The sequence below is a fragment of the Rattus norvegicus genome, chromosome 5 (assembly GCF_036323735.1).
Source record: "Rattus norvegicus strain BN/NHsdMcwi chromosome 5, GRCr8, whole genome shotgun sequence".
Lineage (NCBI taxonomy): Eukaryota > Metazoa > Chordata > Mammalia > Rodentia > Muridae > Rattus > Rattus norvegicus.
Window position 1 is genome coordinate 170,993,299 of NC_086023.1, and position 16,127 is coordinate 171,009,425.

General features: G+C 52.6%; 1 protein-coding gene across 4 annotated transcripts in view; it reads right to left on the reverse strand.

Annotated features, from left to right (window-relative positions):
• Window positions 1–2,552: 2,552 nt before the first annotated feature.
• The window catches only part of Ski (Ski proto-oncogene), a 69,107-nt gene continuing 55,532 nt past the window's right edge, over window positions 2,553–16,127 (reverse strand). The window contains exons 2-7 of one of the 4 annotated variants that reach the window (NM_001100715.1): window positions 9,285–9,407; window positions 9,034–9,149; window positions 8,321–8,583; window positions 7,931–8,223; window positions 6,475–6,705; window positions 2,553–5,880 (exon numbers count right to left, since the gene is read on the reverse strand). In NM_001100715.1, the coding sequence (NP_001094185.1) occupies window positions 5,692–5,880; window positions 6,475–6,705; window positions 7,931–8,223; window positions 8,321–8,583; window positions 9,034–9,149; window positions 9,285–9,407 (1,215 nt within the window). In that variant the 3' untranslated portion in view covers window positions 2,553–5,691. Of the gene's footprint in view, window positions 5,881–6,474; window positions 6,706–7,930; window positions 8,224–8,320; window positions 8,584–9,033; window positions 9,150–9,284; window positions 9,408–10,340; window positions 10,430–16,127 lie in introns of those variants that run through there. The other 3 variants (XM_063287837.1, XM_039111374.2, XR_010066403.1) reach the window with 3 other exon arrangements.

The following is a 16,127-nucleotide window of genomic DNA, read 5'->3' on the forward strand; positions in this document are numbered from 1 at the left end:
CAGGACCTTCGAGTCCCACGTCCTGGCCTTCCCCGATGCTCTACACCTTGCCTAACGCAGGTCAAATTCATCTGGCTCTGGGCCTCTCCCCAAGGGTAGGGGGTGGATACAAAGGACTGCCCCAGGGCCAGCACCTGCCTCTGGTCCTGTCTCCGATATACAGCCTTTTACATGCACATAGTGCATGCACACATATACACATGCTAGAACAGATAGATATACTGGTGTCTCAAGGACAAGAGACCTTTGTGTACCACCACAGATAAGGTACCTAGATTTGGCTGTCCCTTCAGCCGTGCCCCTGGCCCATCTCATTTTGGTGACATCAGTGGTAGGCAGGGCTAGGGTGAAGGTGCCCCTTGTCTCCCCTTTCTGGTGGGACTCACCACTTCCTCTCCCTGGTTCCTCAAGAGCTGGGACAGCTAGCAACCACCCCACCCTAACCCCCACCCTCTAGCTCACCAGGCATCTGGAGACATACATTTTTCTTTGAGTAGCCAGTGTGAACCAGTCCCCAACTGAGGAGTAGTTGCATTAGGGACCACTTGTAGGGGAAGCCAGAAATCTCTCTGGGAGACAGCTGAGGATAATAAACTCACGTGTTGGGGACAGACCATCAGTGGCCATGGATACTTGAAGCCCCCTGGGGTTCAGGACTGGGTTGACAGAAACTGAGCAGTTTACAAGGGCCAGCATGGGACCCAGGAAGCATAGGAAACCTGGTTCACCTATGAATGGGTTTGGGTTAGCAGCTTGGGGCTAAGTTAACCGGTTCTTTAGCTGTAGAGCCGAGCACATTGGAGAGCTGCCGTGGAGCAGATTTGGGGGCTGGGGGTAATAAGTCTCTGCTGGAGATTGTGGTAAGGATCCCCAGGTTGAGTTCCCTGTTTCCCTTGGATGTACTGCCTGTCTGCCCAAGCAGGCCTTTGTGTATCTACATCAATGTGAGCCAGAGCCTGGACCCATCTTCCTGCCGGTGACGGCTACCAGATCCATACACAGGAAGAAGAGGGTCCGTGCCAGACCAGCCGGACACCTGGCCCAGCACAGGATGCTATGAAGACGTCAGGCTAGCCAACTCCTCCTGCCTGTGCCCGCCTGCAGTGGGCCACCTGTTCCATGGCTTGGTGCCCCTGATGCCAGTACACCTACCAGCCTGGCACAGGCCTGATCACAGATGGCCTTATGCGTCACCAGGACCACGGGGTGGCAGGGACGGATGGGCATCCAGGCCTCAAAAACAAGCATCCTCCCTCCATCCCCAGGGTCACCTGGCTGGCAGAGGGATGAGCTTTGGCCATGTGTTGGGTGTCTGTTGGGAGGGCTGGGAGGCTAGTAGAAAGTCTTCCAAGCCCGGCATCTTAAGCCACAACCCTGTCCTTTGCTTTTGGAGTTTCCTCCATGTAGGTGATGGACTCTAGAAGTTCCCACACCCAGGTCACCAAAAACAGGAACAAAACTCCCGCAGAGCAGGCAGTCCTTCTCTTAACTCAGAGGCCAGCATGGTAGTGCCTGGTTCTACCTCATACTTGTCTGAAAGAAGTTTGAATCCAGGACAGGCAGAGGCTCTTCAGAGCAGGTGCCAGAAAGGTTTAGAGTAGCCTGCCTAGTCCAGGGTCTGTTTGGCTGGCCTGAGGGAGGAGTGATTCCCCTCTAGGCAGGATTTGAAGAGTAGGGATAGTCTTAAGGTAAGGGGACATGTAGAAGGTACAGGCTTATCACAATGACAGAGCAACAGGACATGGGCCTGTTTCCCATGGATAAAGTCTGGGATCTATCTTCCCATAATGGGTGGGTGGATAGATGATAGATAGATGATAGAGGCTTGTTTGCTTGGCCTAGGGCCAGCCCACTTAACTCTCTGGTGGTAGGTAGGAGCCAGGAGACAAGTAGGCACAGCTGAGCTGAGGGTGTGACTACTGGTGACTGAGTAGACATGAAAGTGGGGCTGGAGTCACCGGACAGGAACGGGGACCACCTGGGAGCTGCCGGCCCTTCTTAGGGAGTCCCCAGGTCTTGGGGAACTCGGGAAGCAAGTACTAGCCAGGAAGTGAGGTCTCAAGAGTTGTAGCTCAGGGTGGAGGGGCAGCTGTGTCCATATAGAGGACCTGGCTGATGCAGATCTCAGCCAGACCTTAAGATGGGGGCTTCTCCACCCAGGCCTCCCCCGTCTACCCTTTTCACTCTTTTTTGGCCCCTGGGAGTTCTGATCTCAGCAGACCCTTGTGGAAGCCCTGCCAGGAAGGGCTACGCCCATTCCATGTGTCCAGCACCGCTGAGTCCTGTCCAAGAGGTTACCGAGGCTGGAGTTCCTGATAACCCAGCTGAGTGACTGACACCCCCAGGTCTATCCTGTGGAGATGCCTTCCCCCTTTCCTGAGGACCTGACTGCATGCATGGGGGCTGCAGGCACACACGGCACTCCCAAGGTCCTTTATTGTACGATGTCATCTGTTTGGGGGGGGGGGCTTTAGTGTATGATGATGTCATCTGTTTCTGGGGAAGGGTTGGGGGAGGGTAGAGGGTCAAAGGACTAACAGGTACACGGAGAAATAGATAAATATGGCAAGCTTTTTCTTTGTTTCCTTTTTTTTTAAATCAGGCATTTATAAACAAGAAAGCATACATTAATTACATAAAAATAGTTCTCGAGTAGCAGAGTAAGCCGTCGTATTGTCGTTAGCAGCAGCGTAGGACTGGAGGGCGCAGGGGTTTGGGCAGTTATGAAAGTTGAGGTGGGGTGGTTTTTTTTTTTTCTTTCGTTGATGAGCGTGTCATTTGAGACTTCTGACTTAAAGCAAGAGCCCCTCCCCATCAGCCCTGGGGTAGGCATGTGGGGAGAAACCACAGGGGATAACCTGCGTAGGAACTGGGAGAGGGGGTGCCATGGAGGACACCACATGGGAAATGCCACAAGATGCTTTTGTCCCCTCTGGCAAATGAGCATTTTTTTTTTTCTTCAGTTAAAAACAACCCAGGAAACAAGACAACCAGCAGGTAAGAAGGTTTCTGGAAAAGGAGTCACCATATACACGTTATGCTACAACGGTGTGAAATGGAGAAAAGTTATTTACATGTGAGTTGTCTTTACACTGCCTTGTTGTGTGTGAAAAGCAGGGTGTGTACCAGTTAGCTGCTCACCAATGACTTTATTGCTGTTGGTTTTTCCCTTTGTTAAAAATCTTCTAGGATAGAAACGAGTGAACCGGTCAAGGGTTTAACACACAGGGAGGGTCAACAGCCAACATGGTGGAAACCTCTCTTCCCTTTCTCTGAAATCTGCAGCCTTCCTCAGAAGGAGACAGGCATGCAGTGCCGGGCTGCCCTCAAGTCTACCTCAGACCCTGCAGGGAGCAGGGCCACCATCCACGGCAGCTGCACCAGATACCCAGTGCTTTGCCAACTTCACCCAGGACTGGGGCCCAGGCATCAGGCAGAAGTGGCTGGATGACCTCGACGCTATGTCCTAGAGGTCCCGGACAAGTTACTAGTCCACGGGAGCCAAACTGTGATCCAACCAGAGGCAGGGGGAGGAAGGATCCAGGAGGAACAATGGATGAGATGACACGCCCTTCCCAGATCTAAGTCATTCTGGTAAGTGGGGAAGAGCCCCTGGGGCACACATAGACAGCACTCCCTTCCCATATTGGAGCCAGTGCTGGACCATGGAGACCAGGGAACTGAGGGTGACCAGGGCTGTGGCAAGGAGAGGCTCTGCTGAGAGGAGTGAGCGCCCCTGGAGCCAAAGGCTCAAAGGGGACCAAATCACTGGGATCTCCTAGGCAACAGGGCAGCCACACAGAAGCACACCAACACACTTAAAGCTTTGCTCCAACTAAATCATTTAGTTTTCCTTGAAGAAATGACTGAAAAACACAACTCTAGAAAAACAAGGCTGAGACAGCATTCTTCGTGTTGCGTAACAAAACCGACCCTTTAGGAGACACGGTCATAATGCCCATGGCGGGTCTAGCTATGGAGATGTGAAATCCATGCATACAAGTTTCATAACTGAAAGAGAGGAAAAAAAGCCAAAGGAAAAACTCCAAATAAACGCTGCGTATACATGATGTCCCTTTTGCATTGCACGTCAGAAGGGGGGACCAGCAGCAGCCCAGCCCCCCTCAGTAAACCAAGGGCAAAACCCTGCAGACGACCGACCTCGGCACCAGACATCAGGGCTTAGCAGTCTCCAGTTGCAGGCCGCAGTCCTTGAGGTCGTTTGTACCTGCACAAGCCTCCCCCTCCCCTCGGCTCACAGCTGCCCTGCTAGGACTGGAGGGGAGGGCTTTTGTATGATCTTCTCAGGTAAATAAACACAATTGGAGGATGGGTGGGGGCCTCTTGTCTACTGGGAAATCATTTTTCAAGCTTGGGCATAAGAAACCTTATACAATTTGCATAAACAGTTAAGAGTAAACGAGATTATTTGGAATAAATGCAAGTAACGTATTTTGACAGTGGCAGATTCAGTCGCTACTGAAGACGATATTTTGGGGGTAAAAAGACAAGTCAGGGTTTGCTGTACAAGATGCTGGAAGGCACAGAACGACCCCCAAGTCCAGTCTCTGCATTTTCATTGTCTCGTGATTCCCTTGTTCAACCAAGCACCAGAGGGGATGTGTGAGCGCTCGAGCACTTAGGGTTTGAACTGCTCTAGAGATCCGTAAAAACCGCAGTTAACGGGGGAGTAAGGAGGGAAGGGAAGGTTCTGACAAAGTGCAGTTCTAAATACATGTTTAAATGAACAACAAACAACAACAACAAAAAAAAAAAAAAAAAAAGGAAAAAAGAGAAAGGAAGAGTGATATAATGCTGTTTGCTCCAATGCTGCAGCCTCAGTCCACGATGCGAGGAGTGATGTCTGCCGCACTGAAGAGGGGTTGCTGTGGTCAAGCAGCGCATGGGTGGCTAGGTGGCGTGTGTGAGAACAACACAACAGGACACTGGACCATGGCCACTGCCTAACACAGGACAGCCCCTCAAGGTGTAGGTGGGCAGGGGCACCCAGGGGCCTGGGCAAACCGGCTCAGGCCTCCCGGTGCCCGCAGGGCAAGGTTAGTGGTGATGGTGATGGGCGGGGCAGCGGCGGTAAGGCGGGCAGTGTTGGGGCTCATCTCGCACGCGGCGCTCTCCCTGCTCTTCCTGGCAGCAGCAGGAAGACTGGGGTCCTTGTTGCTGAAAAAATAGACTCTGAAGAAAACCCTTGCTGTCCTCTGTAGCCGCGGGCACAGATGAGCGGTGATGGCTTCCCAGGACGGCGGTGGGTGGGTGCCACCCAGCCAGTGTGGGTGTCCAGATGGCGTCACGTGTAGGGGCCTTTTACAGTTAGTCATAAAAAACATGTTGATTTTCTGAATATCAAGTCTCCTTACTGGTTTTAAATAGCTTATAACAAAAGTGTAAATGTTAGAATGTTCTAGCAAGCAGAGGACCAGCTACAAGCCACAGAGCCAGTCTCAACTCTGGCTGCAGCTGGGGGACATGGCTTGCTCACTTGAACTTGGCCAGTAGAAAATTTTGCAGTGGATTCCAAAAGTATGTGGTTACAAACACTCGCTTGGTAATAGGCACAGTAGAGACGTTGTGCTGTGTGGCTGCAGAGGCATGGGCTGGGCCTGCAAAGCCACGTACCCGCCGCTCTCTGCGCACGCATAGAGGTCCATGTGGCAGTGGCAATCACTGCCCAGGCTAGGGATCCAGCTCAGCGTTGCTCTCACCTCCAGAATTCTCAGGCCGTGGCCGAGGCCACAGCTGCTCCTGAAGCTCCTTCACCACCTTCTCCAGGTGCTCACGGGCCTCCCGTTCCCGCAGCAGGTCAGCTCGAAGCTGCTCACGGTCAGCCTCTGCATGCTGCAGCTTTGCTTGCAGGTCCTCAATCTGCAAGGGATGCCAAGTGGTCAGTAGTGCTGCACCTAACTACTCAGGAGTCCAGGACCCTGCTGAGTTCACTCAGCCTAGGTGCCAGGTCTGTTCCTCTCCTACCTGAGGCTACATGGAAGGGCCCAGATACCCAGGCCTGGGAGAGCTCATTGCACCAGAACAGGAACAGGCTCCACGTCCACCCTGCTCTTCTCAAGTACCCAAGAGGAAACCAAACAGCACTGAAAGTGTGGAGACCTCTTCCCTTAAGGGCTCACTGGACTGGAACCCTAAGATGCAGAAACTGCACAGTGTGTCCATCTTCTGATCCTAGTTTAGAGCTTGCTCTCCAAGCCAGGGCAGGGAGAACAGCCTGTATTCTGGGGCCCTAATGGTCCTATTGGGGTGATGGAGCAGTTGGACTTCCACCCATGGCTATGGGAAACAGCCCCCAGCACATGGCCAGGTCCTGGTCTGCTGGACCTGCAGGGCCTCCAGGCAATGCACACCAACACCTCAGATCCAGCTGGGAATGGGTAAACTGAGGACCTTGGATTGGTGGCAGCAGCTACCTCTGTACTTTCAGTGTTACCAGCCCACCCACTGCAGTACCTGGGCTGAGTACTTGGCACGAAGGCGCCCGGCCTCGCAGCCCTTGTCACACACCCGGACCTGCCGCGCCTGCTCCAGTTCTCGCTTCAGGCGCACCCGGGACTCGTTGGCCTCCTTCATCTTCTTCTCATTTTCAGCTCGGAGCCGCTCAATCTCTTTCCTCAAACTGCGCTTGGCCTCTGTGGCTTCCCGCAGTTTCTCCTTCTTGGCCACACGCAAGAATTCTAGCTCCTGGGAGGACATGGAGCCAACAGGTTCAAGGTCCTGCCAGTCCGGCATCTTCCCACCCATCCTGCCACCCAACAAGCAGTCCCCTTCCCCTGACTGCCAGTGTCCTTTCCTACAGGGCCCAGCAGAAAGCTGTGACTGACTAGCTGCTGTCTGCTCCATCACTGCAGGCTACAGCAGACCCTCCGCACACCGCCCCCTCCCCCCTCCCAAGTACACTTGCCCTGTCTCAGCGAGGATGGAGGAGAGCACCAGCCGTCTCAGACACTGCACCTGAGGCCTCAGTTGCCTCCCAGCCAGATGGAGCCATCTACTTGTGGTACTTCTCATGTTCTCCCCTACGTGTTGGCATGCAGTGTGACCCCTGACCCCCATGAATACTTATGTGAAGACTCACACCTCCATCCAGAGTGGGGGCAAGGAAGGATGAGAGAATGACTAAGATTCACTCTGAGGAGAACTCTGAAATCCTGCAGCCCCGAGGATTGACAGGGTTGTGTTGTGTTAAAGCCCACGCATGTGAGGCTGCCCCCAGAGCTGCCAGACTCAGGCTGAGGTGTGAAATCAGCTGAGGTTGAGCCTGCAGCAAAGCCTTAATGCTGAGCCCTGGTGGAGAACATTGGCTAAGCTCTTCGCTTTCCCTCGGCTGCCTGAGAACTGGGCCTCCCTTACTCATGTCAGATAAACAACAACAGCAACAGCAACAGCAACAGCAACAGCAGCAGCAGCAGCAGCAGCAGCAGCAGCAGCAGCAGCAGCAGCAGCAAGCAAGCAACAACATCATCATCATGGCGTGAAAAGAAGGTGCAAAAGGAAAGTTTCCAGCCCAGAAAGGAGTGTATTCCCAGATGCCTTAGCTCTTCTCCAAGGCCTGCTGCTAACTCCCTTTTGGAGATGGCTTCAGAAGCCATCCCTGCACTGCAGCTGGGAAATAAACCAACTCCTCACAGAGCAAGAGGCATCCCTCCTATAGCCACTCCTCCCTCACCATTAACACTCTGGCCTTTGTCATGGCCGAGAAAACACGCCAGTTCTTTAGTGAGGCCCACAGATAGGGAGAGCTGAAGCTGGGACCACTATGGGAGCCTTCCCTGAAACACAGAAAGGCTCTGGATATCAAAATGCTTCACAGGGCTGGGCCCCCCAGAGGACGGGGGAAGAACCCCAAGCGTCCCCAAGAGGGCTTGGGCAGCCCAGGAGGATGCCTCCTGTATTTCGTGGGCCTTACCTGGTGCAGGCTGCGCTTAGCCTGAAGGGCTGCTGTCAGCTTCTCCTCTTGCTTAACTCGCATTTTGACCACCTCATGAAGGAACTTTTCTTTGGCTTCCTTGGTATCCAGGCCACCCTCCAGGGCTTGCCGAAGGTGCTCCAACTCTGCCTCCAGCCCACTTGGGGCATCAGCATGGGCTGCGGCATCAGGAGCAGCCACAGGGGGAGCATGCATGCCGGGGGAGCTTAGATCCTTGGCAGAGCTGGACGAGGTAAAGGATGGGGAGGACAGCGAGGACAAGGAGGAGGTGACTGAGGACAGACAGAGAAACCAAAGCATTAGGCTCGGTCACCAAACGCACCTCCTTACCCCACCTCCCAAGGGGAGCAGAGTCCAGTCCACACTTACATTCCTCTCTGCTTTCAACTTCAACCTCGGCCTCAGAATCCTTGTCCTCCTCTGCAGCAGCCACGGGTGTGAGCATGTCTGGGGCTCCTGGTGCGTCCATGGTCAGCTTTCGCTTTCGTGGCTGGATACACGTAGTAAGGGGTTCTGGTGCCCGGGAGACCACGGTGGTGCATGGTGGACTGTTCACAACCTTTTGCTGGGTTGGTGGTGCTAGGGCCACATTGGGGGCCACAGCTGTCTCAAAGCTCTTGTAGGAGTAGAAGCTAAAGGAAACAGATGCTTAGCCGGGGTATATCTGCCTCTCAAATCCCTACATGAGCTATAGAATGCACCCTGCTCAGTCAGCCAGGACACAGGACCTCTCCCCACTCTAACTCTCGAGGTCCAGATTCAAATGACCGAGAACCACAAATTTTCCTGCAGGTTGGGTTAGTATAGCACATAGCTAGACCTTCATGTTTTTAGAGGCACAATCTTCATGCAAGCCTCGCTGACTTGGAATCTGCTATAAACTCCAGACTGGCCTGAGACTCACAGAGATTCATTTGCCTCTGCCTCCTGAACGCCAGAAGCGAACTCTTAGTACTGTCTGTGAGCCCAGCATCTTCATTCAAGACTTCAAAACTCTAGGCAGTTTATCCTAGGACTAAGGGCACTGATGCCATGGAGGCCTCTTATACCAGAGCTCAGTTCTCCTGTCCATCCCTGCTCACCTGTCTCGAATCAGGGCTGGTAGGTGTGGGGACGTCTCCTTCTCACTTGCGGACACTGCAGGGGACCAGGGCCGGAAAGCAGAAAGGCGCTGGCGAGGGTGAGCACAGCCGAGGCTCTGTCAAGAAAACCCATGTAAATGACTACAGAACTACAAGCCACTTTATGTCCCTGAGGCCGAGTAGAGCCAGAGTTGGCTTAAGAAGGGCCTTACTCCCTCCCCAAAGACCCCAGACAGGTTCCCACATAGCACCTTATTGGAGGAACCAGCCAAGGTCCGCAGCCAAGTGGACTGCTTGTCCTTCTCAGAAGACGCAGGGGACTGTGAGGAAGTGTCGTCTGTTTTGGGTCTTATGGAAGCTGGGGGCTCTGAGACCTGTGATCAACACAAAAGGCCCTGTTGGGATCCCTGGGCCCAGGCAGGGTCTGGTCTCCCTACCAGCCCCATAGTAGCAAGCTCTCCACTGGACCATTGTAATTCCACAGCTAGGAAGGAGCCTCAGAGCCACAAACACAGAGCACCTTGGCCTTGTGCAGAAAGGTAAGCCTGATGTGTCTGCTAAGGGACGAGGGCGTCCCATGAGACAGAGAAATACTGTGCTGCTGTGGGCTGCTCTGAGGTGACCTCATCACAGCTGCAGCGGGTGCTGTGTGGATCGCCAAGACCCATTCCGGCTTCCACAGCACTCTTAGGTTCTTTGCCTTCAGTCCCACTCTGTGGCCACATCAGGAATGGGCTAAATGACCCAGCACTGACTCCAGGCTCAAGTGTGACCCAACAAGCAGCCTGTAAGGAACCCAAGAGGGCTGCCCTCTGGGCATCCTTTATCACTGCTTCATTGGAGAGCATTACGGTTACCACAGCTACCCCCTCCCCAGAGGAAGGAAATATTCAACTTGAAGGACCATGACATACCTCACAAAATAGCTTAACCAGGTGTCACCACACTGCCTTTGCTGTCAGCTTACAGAAGCCAGCCAGTACCCTAACTTATCTTGGGCACCAGCTGTGGTCTAGTTTGACATCCAGCATTAAGTGGTGCACACCTGAGCCAGTCTGTATGTGAAATCCAATGACCCTCCACCTAAGTGTCACATTACACACACACACACACACACACACACACACACACACACACACACACACCGGCGTTCCACCTGCAGAACAATCACAGCATGGGCCTCTCCCAGAGCAGATAAGACTAGAGGAGCTAAGCTGCTGTCCCCCAGGTAGGGCCTAAGGAGATGACACAGACCCCAAGGCAGGCATACAGGGTTTACACCTCGGTCCCACGCACAGCCTCGTTACCTTGGGTGTAATGGGAAGGATGCAGCTAAAGTGAGACTTCCAGCCAGAGCCCTCCGGCCTACAGAAGAACAGGGCTTTTATCACAACACCTGCAAAGAGGAAGAAGGCAGCCAAGGTGCCAGCTTGATAGGTTTCTTACTAGGAAACCTGGAGAGGGCGATCAGCCCCCCTGGCGGCATGCATGTGCCTGGGACGACACTGGTGTTCCCAGACACATACAAATAACTGTTCAAGAAGAAAAGACACCGAAACCACTTTCTAGAGGGAATAACTCTTAGTGTCAAGCTGTCACTTAGCAGAGGATCTGTCAGCGGAGGCCGTGTGTACTCCCTGAAGGAGTAGATACCCAGGATGCTGGCTGGGGTAGAAGAACCCACTTCCGGAACTGCAAGGATCCCTCTCACAATGGAGGCAGAAGGGGGGTGTTGCACACCAGGGTGGGGCTTCCTGTCTGAGCAGACACTGGAACAGGTGCAAAAAGTGAGTTTCTATTCTCTCACAGAGAAAGCCACAAGTCTAGTCTGGGACACCGCTCAGGCAGCCTCAAAACTGTGACCCAGCAGAAAATGCTGGGGAATAGGACCACTGGGTGAGGCTGCTTCCTGTTCAGAAGGGCCACAGACGGGGGGAGTGGTAGACTACCATACTGGGGTCAAAGTCTCCTAAGGTAACCCAGCTGCTTCACACATCGGATGGGGAAGCCCCTGGAGCTAGTGGAGGAGTCTTAGGGTAGCTGGGACAGCTCTCCTGAGATTTTCATACAAAGTCCAAAGGCAACCAGAACTCTTACAGAACAAGGAAGTGTTAAAACTAGACGGTGCCAGGAATCCCTTTAATACCAAACTAGCTGTACACATAAGGGGGAAGCTGAAGGGCATTTGTTAAGCAACAGGACCCTGAAGAAGGGTCACTTGACAGGGGTCCTGCTTGACAGGGGTGCAGTGAAAAAGCTTTGTCAGACCTGGGATACCACCATCTATAGCATGGATACTAGGGGTCCTAGGAGTCAGTCAATGGTTAGGACCAGTCAGTTACCTCTGGATCCTGTCCTTTCTTGGGGCCTCAAAACCATCCCAGTGTCTATAAGCCAGGAGGGGAGCTCTGGGCCCATATGCTAAAGCCAGGAGCTAAACAGGTTGACAAGAGACAGCCCTGCTGCCAAAAGTCCAATACCAAGGGCTATTATCAGGCTGTATCAGGGGAGGAGCCAGCTGAGCTGGCCACAGCAATGCCCTGTGGCTACTTCCTCTCTGGAGCTTCAGACAGTGGTGCTTGTTTCCTCCACATCCCAAGGGCAAAGACGCAGAGAACAGGTGTCACTGAGTGTGACCTTTGCACCTGTGCAGGAAGGGCTGGGCCAGGCAGGGCTGTGGATATGTAGATCCCAAAGCAGATGAGGAGCCAGCTATATACGCCCACCCCCACTCCCACCCCCACCCCCCATCGCTGAGTCTGTGTACTCTTGACCTACAGGGAACTTAAGAATTCCTCACCTCCACCTCCAAACCTCAGAAAGAGCACTTGAGACACTCATGCTGCCCAAGGGCAGAAACAGGGCAGGACGACATGGGCCTACGGGTTACAGTGGAGGCTGGCATTCAGGTGAGCTGTGGCCAATATGGCTGCTGTGTCTAACACTCTCCTCTAGCCTCAGATGGTACAGAGAACTGCCAGGCAGAGCCTCAGGGGTTTGTGGCCAGCAGGAACCATACAGCACAAGTAGAGGGCTTGAACCGGACAGACAGTGCACCCTGAAGATGCCTATGCCCAAGAAGCAAAGACGGTAGGTCTGGAGAAACCTCACGAGGCAACTTGCCAGAGGCAGTGGTCCCCTTGGCTAATACTGTGGAGGCAGTGGAGTGGGTTGGGGGTTCTAAAAGAGGCCTGCACATTGCTAAGATCATGGTAACCAGATACCCACAAAGAAGCTGAGAACCACTGGGGGTCCCTACAGAGCATCTGCTCACCTCACACGCTATAGAATCTTGATAGCCTCCACTCATTTCCAGTCCTGAGAGAAGCAGCTCACTGCCATTCTTCACCCCAAGATAACCCCTCTTTAGTCAGAGCCAGGGTGAAGGGCACACATGCACTTTTAACACCAGCACTAGGAAAGCAGAGGCAGGCAGATCTGGGAGTCCAAGGCCAGCCTGGTCTACACAGCAAGTTCCTCGACAGCCAGAACTACCTAATAAAGAGACCCTGTCCCCAAAACAAAACTAACAAGAGTCTGCCCCAGAAACTGTCCCCAAGGTGCCTGCGCTCCCATCCTTCCAGCCACATCCAGTTTCTTGTCCTTGATTTTGTGTGTGTGGGGTTGGGGGAGGGGGGTCATCTCAAATGCTGGCTGATGACTCAGGGTCAGGGTCACATCAGATTGCAATCATAACACGGAGCCTAACTTCCTATAGTGCTTTGGTCACTGCCCCAGACGCTGCCAACCATCTTTAAGCGACCACCAAACAGCCATGGGAGAACACAGCAATTCTGCTCTATGTCCCTGGCTATGCAGACAGTACCCATATCACAGGACAGACCCAGGCAGGCTTCCTAGAGACAGAGGCAGGAGAGGCCAACAGAAGGAACAAGTGTCAGGAAATGAGACTGGCCTGATTCCAGCCAGGCTCTCAGCCTATCTAGTGCCAGGGTTTCTTGTCACTTAGGCCCTTAAACACACAAATACAACAGGATGGATTATGAGGGAACACCCAAACTCAACAGCTGCCAACAGCAGTAAAGCAGGCTAGGCCCTGCTCTCTGTGCCACGCAAAGGGCCACAGCCATCTGGAAGACATCTACGGCGTCTCGGTGCCTCGCTCCTGAGCATCCCCTGTGAAATCTGTGCCAGCCCTGAGCCCTGAGCACTAAACAGCAGTGATGGGAAGGGACTTGGAATTTGGCTTGTGACAGGAACAGTCTCTCCAGGTGTGAGCCAGCTCTGATGTGGGGACATCATGGAATGACACCTGTTTAGAAGCTCCCAGAAATGCTGACTCTATATCCCTTGAGACTAGAGAGATGGCTCAGTGGGTAAAAGCTCTGGCTGTTCTACCAGAGGACTTGGATTCAGTTCCCAGCACCTGCAAGGTGACTCACAACCATCTCCAACTCCAGTTTCAGGGGGAACCGATGCTCTCTTCTGGCTTTCATGGGTACCAGTCATACATATGGTATAGTATGCATGCATGCATGCATACATACATACATACATACATACATACATACATACAGCTCAGTGGTAAGCATTTGCTGCTTTGGCAGAAGACTTGGGTTTTATTCGCAGCACCCACAGAGTGGGTCACAACCATCTGTAACCATTTGTTCCAGCACCAGGAATGTACATGGGTATGTGTGCAGACAAAGCGTTCAAACACATAAATTAAACAAGTCTGTTATTTCACTTTATGTGTATAGTTTTTTGTTGGTGTTTTTCAAAACAGGGTTTCTCTGTGTAGTCTTGGCTGTCCTGGAACTCACTGACCTTGAACTAAAAGATCTGCCTGCCTCTGCCTCCAGTGTGTTGAGATTAGAGGCCTGCTCCACCACTACTTGGCTATGAATGTTTAGTCTGCATGCATCTGTATTATGTATGTATCTGTTGGAGCCTCTGCAAGTGAAGTTATGGACAGCTGTGAACTACATGTGGGTTGTGGAAATAGAATCCAGGTCTTCTGCAAGAGCAAAAGACGTGTTCTTAATCATTAAGCAACCTCTCCAGGTCCCTTCCCAAATTGGAAAGTTGGGAGGGAATGAGGAAGAGAGGGAGGGAGGGAGAGTCAGCTGCAACTCTCTCAAGACTCTGGCTCACTGTGGACAAAGTGATAGCTGTTCTCTCCCAGACTCTAGAGTCAGTTACAAGGAGATGCCAACACCCCAGAGCAAAGGAGGCTTCATCTTGTCTGCCCTGGTAGGAGGTGCCACACATATAAAAGATTCACCAGATGCCAAGACCCAACTAACTACCATGGCGCAGGTAGTCTCTGCCTAAGGGTGTCAGGGCCTGGCTGCCTACACACAGATACACTGAGATAGACTGGGCCCAACTGACACTCAGCTAGGTGCATAAAGACCTTCAGGGGTTAAATTGGCAATCTATCTGTGACGGTCACTCTGGTTGAGACCTTCTGCCAGTATAATGCTCATGATGACTGCCTCAAACCTCCTGAATACTAGGGTTTGCCATCTATACAAAGACAGTCCATACCCAGGCCGAAAGAGCAACATATGTGGGTCATCTGGGAGTCCATGATCTCCTCCTGAGTGTGGGGTAAACCTTTAACAGGATACTTTGGTGTTACCCCAATTCTGGGGGAACCAGAGAAAATGTCAAGTAATCTTACCAAAGTCAGGGGCAGTACACCTGGCTACCCTTCAGGGTTAGGACCTCCATGGTACACCAGGGGTTCCTTGGAAGTCACTCAACTACGGGGACACATGGCTTGGTGGACAGGGCTAACCTATGCTTGTGTCCAAGAACAAGCAGTTCCTGCAAATTCCAGGTAAGGTGCCTTGGTCCACAATAGTGGCTTCCTAACAGAAAGTAGTAAGGCGGATCCAGCCATGCTTCATGAACAAGCCTCTCCTGGGCTTGAAAGGTTTGCAAGGTCTGGTGGGGTGAGCCTTGGGAAACTCTAGCTTTGACCTTGACATGGACCCAAAGGACACTATCAAACGGCAACCCCAGAAAACAGCTCTCTGGATAGGGAATGCCAATTGTGTCTAGCACAACTCAGCAACAGCCCCACGAAGGACCCAGGGACGGTAAGACACACCGTCTCACCCAATGTCCTACCCAGAGTTTAAGGTGCTGAGCATGTTTCACATGCACCTGAGGTGCAGCCTAACAACAGAGCCAGATAGAACTAGAATGGGGTCTGCGTGCCAAGGAAACTAAGTGGCTGACAGAGCAGATGGCTTCTTCTTAATACTCTTCTTTTTGTGCATGCAAATGATCAAACACCAGTGTCTTCTCCAGACCTCTCACACGTGTTGAAATAAGGGGTCCATGTAGAGCTCTCTCAACAATGATGTTGTGACTCCTTTAATACAGTTCTTCATGCTGTGGTGACCCCAAACAATAAAATCATTTTTCTCTGCTACTTCGTAACCTTTATTTTGCTACTTTTTAAAATCATAATGTAAATATCTGATATGACCCTTGTGAAAGGGTCTTCTAACCCCCAAAGGGTTGCAATCAATGGGTTGAGAACTGCTGATGTGGACGGTGCGCCTGGGTGGCAGCCAAGGTTAGTGCCATCTATTTCCAAAGGTCTGTTTTTCACCTGAAGGGTGACCTGCTCAGCTCTTAGACTCTAAGACCCGCAGGTGTGGCTTCCGCCAGAGGACACACCGTGGCAAACACAGCTTAGGCAGCCATGTCCACTTTCATCCTATTCCAGGTGGCTACAATAGGGCCGCTGTGGAAGTCTGGGCGGCTGTAGCCACAGTCTATCTAACCACCCTTGAGTGAGAAGGGCCAGCCTGGCACACTGGAATGACGCCTGTTCCTAAGGAGGGAACTGAATAGACAGACCCTCTAGCCAAGAACTTAGCCACCTGCACAAGCATTTCTCCTACTAAATCAGCCTGCCACCGGCTTCTAAGGGTAGCATTAGCCCCATTCCTGGGTCTTGTCAGTCTCATGCAGATTCCAGGGCGGGCTAGCCCCAGGTAGTATCCTCATTTGTAGACAAACAGGGAAGGGTACACACTATCCTCAGCAGCTCAGCTACAGGCTTACAGCAGGACCTTACTGGCTTAAGCACATGCCCTACAGATCCCCACATA